The sequence below is a fragment of the Oncorhynchus mykiss genome, chromosome 6 (genome assembly GCF_057628025.1).
Source record: "Oncorhynchus mykiss isolate SJ-2025 chromosome 6, ASM5762802v1, whole genome shotgun sequence".
Classification (NCBI taxonomy): Eukaryota; Metazoa; Chordata; class Actinopteri; order Salmoniformes; family Salmonidae; genus Oncorhynchus; species Oncorhynchus mykiss.
The window spans coordinates 73,226,778-73,237,310 of record NC_143027.1 but is presented as its reverse complement, the minus strand read 5'-3'; the positions used below and the strand labels follow the sequence as shown (position 1 = coordinate 73,237,310).

Sequence of the window (10,533 nt, the reverse complement as noted above, 5' to 3'; positions counted from 1 at the left end):
CCAAGCACAAGAACTCAGAACTCTGGATCTGTACACAATCTAAACAATCTGGAAAAGGCTTCTGAAAGTAACTGAGGCCAGAAAATGTAAAAAGAAACAAAGAATGAACACAAGATGATAATGATTTCTTACTGTGCGGGGGAAACTGAACCACAGCCTGGGATACTCAGGGGAATGTGTCCATGTTCTGCCATATACAACAGCTGGCAACTCATGCTGGCAAACCATGCCAATGGGAAGCTAGAAAAAAACTGCATTATAAAGTCTCAAATAAGAGAGGCACGTGTCAGTCAGACATAGGAAGTTCATTGTACGTCTTCAAGACAGAAAGAATGTGAGAGAGCTCAATAGAAGTGTGACACAGTAAATCACTAGTCAGGTGATGCATTAGGATGGTAAAGTTTGAGTTTAACCTTGTAGGACTTTTGGAAGGCACTTGTGAGTGTCGGCGGTGCAGAGTTTTGGCAGCTGAACAGGGAGCCTGGAGGGTCGGCCCATCTCCGGGAGCTGCTACTCCACACTAATCTATTTTAAACCATCTGTGAAATTAGCAAGATTTCTTAAGTCCTTCACCTCCAAGGATTAAAAAATGGCTGAGGGCCTGGGCCGTCCTTACATATGTATGCATGTCCGATAACTCAGAGAGGGAAGCCAAGTCAAAGTTCTGAGGGACTTCTTCTTATCTACAGAATGTATTAATATGTACAAAGAAATATGAACTGACAGCACCAATTTACAAAGACTCCTTCCTAATATTGAGTTGCACCCCCCCCCTTTTTGCCCTCAGAAAAACCTCAATTCATTGGGGCATGGACTCTTCAAGGTGTCGAAAGCATTCCACAGGGATGCTGGCCCATGTTGACTCCAATGCTTCCCACAGTTGTGTCAAGTTGGCTTAATGTCCTTTGGCTGGTGGACCATTCTTGATACACACAGGAAACCGTTGAGAGTGAAAAACCAAGCAGTGTTGCAGTTGTTGACACAAACTACTACCATACCCTGTTCAAAAACACTTACATTTTTTGTCTTCTGAATGGCACACATACACAATCCATGTCTCAATTGGCTCAAAGCTTAAAAAATATTATTTAACCTGTCTCCCTTTATCTACACTGATTGAAGTGGATTTAACAAGTTACATCAATAAAGGATTGTATCTTTCATCTGGATTCACCTGGTCAGTCTATGTCACGGAAAGAGCAGGTGTTCTTAATGTTTTGAACACTCAGTGTATTTCTATTGGGTATTCAGATTAATTTTATAATGAAATCCATGAAATATTCTCCTTTAATAGTGGAGATTGACATAGTAAAACCATACATAGATTGACGTACCTGCAGATCGCCAGGGAGAGCAGCACTCAAACTGCTCAGAGAGAGAGAGAGTTATACTTCAGCATTGCAGTAGCTCTGCCAAAGGCAGTCGGCCTACAATAAAGTCATGAGTCAAGTCTAATGAGAAAATCAGATAAATAGCAGCTGTGCTTGGGGAGCCAGCGCTCTCTGACTGATTCACTGGGCTCAGTGGCCATGCCGTGGAGAGCAAGGGCAGACAGGGACTCCAGAACAGTAAAATATTGTTCCAGACGCCTCCCCTCTACAATGTTTAGTCATCGGAGTGGTGAAATTGCAGTCCTGCCAGTGTGCAGCAGAAGCAACACTGTATTAATTATTATCTGCAGCCCAAACACCTACATTTGTACTAACACTGTGACAGTTAATCTAAACAGGCCACTTACAGGCAGTGGCATTAGTCTCCATACCCCCCCCCCCCCCCCCCCCCCCACCACCACCACTACCACCCCCACTCCGACCCCCTTCTCCCATCTGGCAAGCGTAGAAAAAAGTATGGCACATCGAAGATAAAAAATATGGGCCGGAGGAAATGAGAATTATTGTCTTTCACTCAAGATTAAAATGTCACAGGCCCAGTATCATTTTAATGTTGTACGCCTACACACCCATGCACAGTAACTTAAAGAGAAATACACAAAGCACAGGCCTTTCTCCTGGCCATTATTCGTAATGCAAGCTTGGAGAATTACTATAAGATTTATTGTGCAGCGGTATATGTCTAATTTTCCATCTACCGCTGGGCGCTTCTGCTGGAGAGAGCTGACAGAGGCGTCTATTATACATACTGCATTTAAACTGGGGCTTTTACGCTCTCAGGAAGACAGCTCTCAGGAAGACAGCTCTCAGGAGGACAGCTCTCAGGAAGACAGCTCTCAGGAAGACAGCTCACAGGAAGACAGCTCTCAGGAAGACAGCTCACAGGAAGACAGCTCTCAGGAAGACAGCTCACAGGAAGACAGCTCTCAGGAAGACAGCTCACAGGAAGACAGCTCTCAGGAAGACAGCTCTCAGGAAGACAGCTCACAGGAAGACAGCTCACAGGAAGACAGCTCTCAGGAAGACAGCTTTCAGGAAGACAGCTCACAGGAAGACGGCTCTCAGGAAGACAGCTCACAGGAAGACAGCTCTCAGGAAGACAGCTCTCAGGAAGACAGCTCTCAGGAAGACAGCTCTCAGGAAGACAGCTCACATGAAGACAGCTCACAGGAAGACAGCTCTCAGGAAGACAGCTCTCAGGAAGACAGCTCTCAGGAAGACAGCTCACAGGAAGACAGCTCTCAGGAAGACAGCTCACAGGAAGACAGCTCTCAGGAAGACAGCTCTCAGGAAGACCGCTCACAGGAAGACAGCTCACAGGAAGACAGCTCACAGGCAGCACACTGGTAAAAGACAAAAAAATATTGATGAAGAAAACAAAAGACACTTAAATGGTTTTCCAAAATGTTTGGAAATGGCTCCTGCTCCAGAACATTTATTTGTATATATTTTTTTACTCCAGCAAACAGAGGTTTGAAGAAAGGAAAAGCAGCTTTCCTCCCTGCTGAACCGTATACACCATGGATATGTGTTTTATTTACAGCCCTGATATATCACTCACCATAACTGCAAATAGTTTTTTTGTGAATGGAAAGAGAGACTGTTTATGGCAGCAGAGAAATGACTGCATGTGTATATCAACTTGAAACAATGACAACTGTAGTGTATATCAAAAACGTCATCTCAAAATAAATATAAGACCACAGTGTTGTTAATTGTCTTGGAATCAAACACCTCTCAAAGGCTGTTGTTTCCTGAAACCTTGCCTAAAAATGACTCCATCTTGTTACCCTCAACCCTAGGCCTAGCAAAATGATGATGAGCCATGGATGGCAGGGATCCAAGGAGATGAATGACCACACGTCGTCTGAGTTGATCGCTCTCTGCCTGACCTTTCCTCAGGCCCTGCTTGGCACATAAACCTGTCTGTGTCTGGCTGCAGGAGCACACACACTGGGCCTTGCCCTCTGAATGTCTACCTGTGCGATAGGTCACAGGTCCTCTACACACCTTTACTGCATGCTTTCTCTGTCTCCCTAATGGTCTCTTCTCATTGGGTGGAAGGGCTGGGATGCTGCAGGGTTTCAGAAAATAACATCATTGTCTTGAGACGAAAGGTAATAAGCATAAATGTATTGCTTTGTTTGAGTAACATATGATATTTTAGGCATGAGGTTGAGGATGTCCGAAAATGGACACCATACTATAATGTAATCTCTACCATTAGTTAATGTGAAAATAAGTTTGTGGCACCCATTCTAATGATAAACTATGACTTATGGGCCACCTTAGGTAAATAATTGTCCTTAAAAAATGCAATCCCACACTGCAGTAGAAAATCATGAGAAATCAATGTAGTTTTTGCATGAGAAATCAATGGACAATCAATGCACAACAACAACAAAATAGAGACTTGGATCTTAAAACAAAATGTCTCTTTAATTTGTAAGTGTCAACAGCAGTACAAAATATGGGAGTGATGGTGAGACTTTGTCACACAATTTCTTACTCTTTTACGCAAAAGGAGGAAACTCTTGAGGTAAATGAGCTTAAACAGGCAGTTAAACAACCCACTCCTGCCTTGTTACATCAATGGATTGAGTACATATAGAAAGATGATGTTACATTACAATATGCCTGAATGCATCCTGTGGGGAACACAGCCTAGATATTTGCACACATTACTAAGGTGCCTAGATACACCCAAATGTGTCAGTCATCTGGTGTATTTTATTTGATATAGTGTATTAATACTACCAACACAGAGGAGACTGGTCTCCAATACATACCACTGTAGAATTATTTCACCTTAAGTTTACCTCACGTCAATACTGCACATGGAAACCAAAGACTTGCTGGTTTACATTTTGAAGCCAAGCAAAATAAAATATTTTAGTACCTTTTCCTTTTTTTATTTTAACAATAATATCCTCAGCACGTAGCTGTCCTTTTGTACTGTATGAAGAAGAAAGTGAACACAAATGTGATGGCAACCTTTTTTTAAGTTCAATTAAAAACTTTACACTGGACTGTACAAGATATTATGATAAACTATTTACATTTTCAGAATTAAAACTTTTTTTCAAAGCAGCAACAGACACTATATCATTTTCTCTAGTTACGCCCAAACAATACCTGCCATGGGCCTAGGTACCTGCCAAGAAATTGATTTCTACGCAGAAAACTGTATCAGTCTGCCAGCGGTTTCAAAACAGCAACAGCCCCAGCGACAGAAGAGCCACACACAGTGTTGCTTGAGAGACAAAAAATGAATCTAGAAAGCAAAGTACCATTGACAACTCTATAAGTTGTCCCCAACAGCAAATGTTACACTCCTGAACAGCAGCTAGCATGTCAGTCCAGCATGTCAGTGAATTGTGCTAATTAAATTAACACAGAGAACATTCCCACCATATACATCACAAAGTTCAATGACAGAAAAAAAATAATTACAGTTAAGTTATTGAAACAGCATACAAGCTTTGTCTTCAATTGTTGAATTTTGTTCGCATTTACATGGCTGAGAGACAGATGGATTAATAGAAAAGGTCATGATTACACTTTGCTGATGGCTGGATTGGCTACCTTTAAAAAGGTCAGCAACACATAGAAAAGGTCATGACTACACTTTGCTGATGGCTGGATTGGCTACCTTTAAAAAGGTCAGCAACACATAGAAAAGGTCATGACTACACTTTGCTGATGGCTGGATTGGCTACCTTTAAAAAGGTCAGCAACACATAGAAAAGGTCATGACTACACTTTGCTGATGGCTGGATGGGCTACCTTTAAAAAGGTCAGCAACACATAGAAAAGGACAAAAAGAGTATAGGCCTAGAATACACACAAGTGGCTCTGCATTGTGCCACGTTAAAACTAATAAATATTTGCACACTCCCTTCATTTTCAGATCCCCAAGAACTTGTGTAAAATTGCCAATGAATAAAATCCTCTTGGGTCATTCTAATTTTAAATGTAACAAATGCATGCAGATGTGCAATTAAAATGTAGCTATTCATTTATGCAACTGTCAACCCCTCCGTTCAAATTTGGCACATAACAGTATAACCACTGAGGGCTGTGAAAAACACAAAACACAAGTCATAAGGTATGTCGCTAGGATTGAGTCATGATTGCAAACGCAAGTTGTATAATAAAAACATATGCATCTTAACGGCTTGTTGTTCAGATGAATTTTAGCACTGTCCCTATGAAAGATACAGAGTACTTTATTTGTACCGGCTTTGCATGTAATTAGATACAAATGAAGTTATTTATAAAAAAGAATGTTTGTCCTTAATGTCTAAGGCTAAGGAGTACGGCTTGGGTTTTGATTGGCTCCTTGAATTGTCTGAGGGAGGTCATTGAAACGCTAGCAAGAAGGGGCCTGTCTGTCTATCTCAGCTACAGCTCTGTCCAATACTGCTCTCTTCAACCGTCCAATACTGCTCTCTCAACCGTCCAATACTGCTCTCTCAACCGTCCAATACTGCTCTCTTCAACCGTCCAATACTGCTCTCTCAACCGTCCAATACTGCTCTCTTCAACTGGGAGAAATAATCAGAATCTACATGACGTACAATGACCTGTCAGTTTTAAGAACATGGATCAACATACACTGATGTAAAAAGGGAAGAAAAAAAGAACAGCCAAATACATAACTTATACTTCACTAAGTACTTATGAACAAAAATATAATTATATTTCCTATGTTGTATTTACAATAAAATCTATAATGAAATGGTGAATTTATTGAAAAATGAAGCTCCAATTCATTAAACATATTTTTTTTCTCTCTGATTGTCCTTTCATTATGTTCTACTGACAATTTTAGAGCCAACAGTGGCTAATAAATACAATAAAATGTATATTCTCACTATATAGCTTCAAATACAATATACAAAACAAAACATATGTGACCAATAAAATGTGTGTCTGAAATCCGGTGTTTCTCAGCTAACCAGTTACTATGCAAGCCTTCTGTCGAGTTTACTACTCAGTCTCTCTCGCGCGCTGTCTCTCTCCCCTTGGTGGCCCTGGAGCTTAGACAAAGTGTTCATTCACTACACATGTCTTTGCATAAATAAACAAAACAAGACGACTGAAAAATGATTCAAATCTGGTAACTGTGAGAATGAGCCCACGAGTCCAACTCATCGGGACTTTTGTTCATTCAGATTTTTTTCTGGTACAACAGCTTCACATTAGTCAGAATTGATAAAAATACAATTTATATCCAGTGCTTATAACACTTATGAAACATTGTCTCCTTGCGAGATATAAGTTCATCGTTTTTTTTGTTTTGTTTGTTATACAAGCGCAGTCAAGTTTCAGTCCTATCAACAGTCCTTTTTTAACTACCAGCCCACTGAATTGGTTTGGCATGGACATAGAAATATGTACAAATCACGTACAAATCAACCAATCAACCAGAAAACAGAAGTAACAGCTTAAAAACCAAGACATGTTGACCTGGAGGGAAATCCGTTTAGGTTTGTGTATGGGAGGAAATCCTAGAAAAAAGCATTGTACCTTAAAACAACAATAGCAACAAAGAAACCAACCAACCAAAAAAATAAAAAGAAACTGAAATGGAAATTAATAATGAGGTGCTTAAAAACTTCTAAGACTTAAGATAAATGCTTCAAACGTAGACACAACACAATAAAAGCCAGCTCTGAATGGGTCGAGAAAAATTTTAAGTACTAAAGAGCCATCTGTATCAATTAGACCTGGGAGAGTAATGCAGTGACCAGCAGTAGGAGGGAGTCCTGGCCATGTAGACAGCCAGCGCTGGTGACCAGCCATTTAGATCATTTTAAACCTCTGGGCTTGGTCTGAAATGGACAGGTTCAAGGGCACGGGAGGAGAATAGCCGGGCTCATGCATTAATAATGCTGCATTTGAGATGATACCCACTCGTCAGTCATTTTAGTAATCCCCCACAGCTTGATGTACTTGTTCCATCTGCTCGCCAGCGCCTAGTGGTTGGGCCAGGGCGGGAGACGGGGTGGGAGCCTCACTGTCTGTGCTTTGATGGAGAGCACAATAAGCGCTACGTGCCCCGTCCTTATTGTTCCCCCTCTCTCCTCTCCCCAGCATAGCGCTGCCTGCCACTCTGAGCCAGATGGCACCCCCTGGGTGTGGGGGTTGCCATGGGAAGGGGTCGAGACAGGGCAGGGCAGAGAGGGAGGCACTTAGTCCTTCTGGCCTGTAGGAGGGCTACATTATGGACAGTAAGGCCTTGACTGCTGGCCATCTCTAGCTGTTTCTCCATAGGTAACAACCTGGGATCTGTTCAAATGGTAAAAGGACCATTCAAGAGGTAAAGGACTTTCAGTTTGTGACTGATTGTCACAAGATTAAGAGCTGATTGATTGTGTTATATTTCATACTCATTGTCTGTATGTAAATAAAATACAGAAGTGCATTTTCAATTGCTCTAAAATACTTACATTTAACTTTATGTAAAATAGGCAACTGGCCATTATAAAACAACAAACATTTTGTTCAATATAACATATTAACTCAGTTGAAAAATGAAGTAGTAAGTGTTAATATCTAAGTGCATGAATGTAGAGAATCACCATCACAGCTCTGGTGTGGCTTATGAAATACTGTTGTGTTTAATATGACTTGTTAGAATGTAATACCTTGTCTGTAACCCTCCTTTAATAAAAACACAATGTTATTCCCTCACACACTGCCTCTTCTCTTAAGACTGCTGCAGTAGTTAACTCTGCTTTAAGACCTTCCCGTGTCAATTTAAGATTTACAATGTCGAAAAAATACTTAAGATTAAAAAAAAATAAAAAAAATAAAAAAATGTTAAGACCAAATTGCCGCCCCAGTAGGGGCTAAAGTGTTTAACCCAATGTACTGTAGCTACACATTGTAAAACAACAATTTGTGATTATAATGCCCCCAAAGCTGCCTTTCGCTGCCTTTCCAATCCCACAGATTGGATGCCTTTGGCCCCTTGGAATTCTGGCCTGATTACAATCACTCTGATTAAGAACTTGGTAAGACTGAGTTGAAGAATGAGCAGAGAGTGTGAGGGGAGTGTTATAGTGCTCTGTGTTAGACTGGGCTGGTGACATGAGCTGGAGAGGGACAGGGAGAGAAGGGCCTGTTGGTCACCGCATTGGTCTCCATGGAGAACAGCTGCCATTATGAACAACCACACCTGAAGCTATTGCATCACTTCCTGTTCCTGCCCTAGACACAGCACACTGTCTCCAGATTCCTGAGGGTTTCAATATAGAAGGTATATAAAGAAACTGGATTTTGAAGCCACACTAAGAGATTGTCTGAGACTCGAGTCTCTCCCCCGAGACTCAAACAAATTATTTAAGAGATAAAAACCTTGAAACGTTTGGCACATCTGCACAAAATTGTACAGTATGTTAATAATACCAATAATAATTATAATAATGATAATACTAATACAATTAATAATAAGGGAGTCTGATTATGTCCCAGAATTGTGGAATTGTTCTGTTTGTTTGTTTTTAGTTAACATGAATTTCCAAATATTTTGTTTTCTAAATAGTTTGAAATAAATTCAGATTTAAAACATTCACAAGCTGTTGGCTGGCACAGCATACCTGAGTGAGAATATATAACTCCCATCAAAAACAGTAATGAAATCTATTAAAAGCATTTAACTGAAGAGAAAAAAATAATATATATATATCATAAGAAAAAAAGTAAGACTGTAAGAATTATGGGTTCATATCAAACGGTACATTTCAAGTCCTGTCATCCAAAGTTGTACGGGCAATAACCTAATTGTGTAAATGTCCATGAAGAAAACACTCAAAATAAACGATGAGATAATAAAAAACAAAAGGAACTAACCCAAACTGCTTCACACACTGTAAGAAACATTTAAGACCTTTAGCTGTTGATTCTGACGGAGCCACATATGCATGCAGGCTCCTAAATGATGCATCAACAGAACCATTTATTTTTGTTCTGCATTTTTTTGTTCTTCTGTTTCTCCTCCTTCAGTCAGTCTTCCGCCCTGGGGATGGTTCTCCAGTACGAATGTGTGTATGTCCCGGCTCAGGTGTTGAGAGGCCTCAGTTGGCGCTGACGATGGGCTCCAGTGTCTCAGTCTCACTGCTGTAGTCCGATTTGGGCTCCTCGTCAAAGTCCTCATACATGTCCATCTCATCTACCTCTCTGTTGATGATGGGGTCATTGGTTAACATGGCACTGGGCTCTATCTTCATGTTGTAGGTGCTCTGGATGACGGGAATGGCCGGCTCCGGGCTTGCTGAGGCGCTGGAGCACTCCGACGTCATGTGAGGGGAGGGTGTGGTCGTTGCCATGGTTATGGCCCCAGGGTAGACCACGCCGGCGCTGGTGCTGATGGGGATCTGCGGTTGCTGCCTGTAGGGAGAAAACGAAGGACAGTGAGAGAGAGAGAGACTATTAGGCAAGTTTGTTCCTGTTTCATCGTTATAATCCAGACTTAATTCTCTTAACAATATCAGTTCTGTGTTATTTGAAGTAAAAAGGCTTTACTTCAAATATATATAAAGGAAAACAATTAGAATCACATGGGATGAGCAAATGGAAAGAATGCTGACAGTGTGTGTGCTGCTCGAGACAACCCTAAAGACACCTCCACTTCAGCACTTAAACTGAGAGAGCTAGCTGGATTAACTGTTCTCCACAGAGGTGTGTTCTCAGCCAATGGTTCTGTGAAAATGATTTGGGAGAACAGTTGTCCAGAAAGCACCGTTCTGAGTCGTTCTGAAACGGCACCCAGTTTATTGGTAACATAAAGCCGATTGGTGGTTAGTGCGCTCTCTCTCTCTCTCTCTCTCTCATCTGGTGTTTTAGCAGTGATTGATACTCCAGTGATCGTATAGCTTACGGGTGATGAGGGAACACCTGGAGAAGCCTTCTCCTTACTGACCACACACAGTAAATTAAGAAGTTAAACTCCAGACAGCTGCCCTCCAGCCCTCTGTAAACCTATACTTATGCTTTATATCTTGTAATACTGTCGGCATCTCTTTCTCTGCTATAGCTGTCGGCTATTGTCTCAAATTGATAAATCACTACTATTAAAAAACACTTGACAGTAAAGTGGATGAGGAAATGTGTTTGACTTGGGGTTTCATTAATG

At 41.1% G+C, this 10,533-nt stretch overlaps 1 protein-coding gene across 51 annotated transcripts in view; it reads right to left on the bottom strand.

Moving 5' to 3' along the window:
* Positions 1–3,809: 3,809 nt before the first annotated feature.
* The window catches only part of LOC100136290 (SOX-LZ), a 200,174-nt gene continuing 193,450 nt past the window's right edge, over positions 3,810–10,533 (bottom strand). For 50 of the 51 annotated variants that reach the window (XM_036979115.2, XM_090236762.1, XM_090236763.1 and 47 more), the window contains one exon: positions 3,810–9,788. In XM_036979115.2, coding sequence (XP_036835010.1) covers positions 9,476–9,788 — 313 coding nt within the window. In that variant the 3' untranslated portion in view covers positions 3,810–9,475. 51 annotated transcript variants of the gene reach the window in all.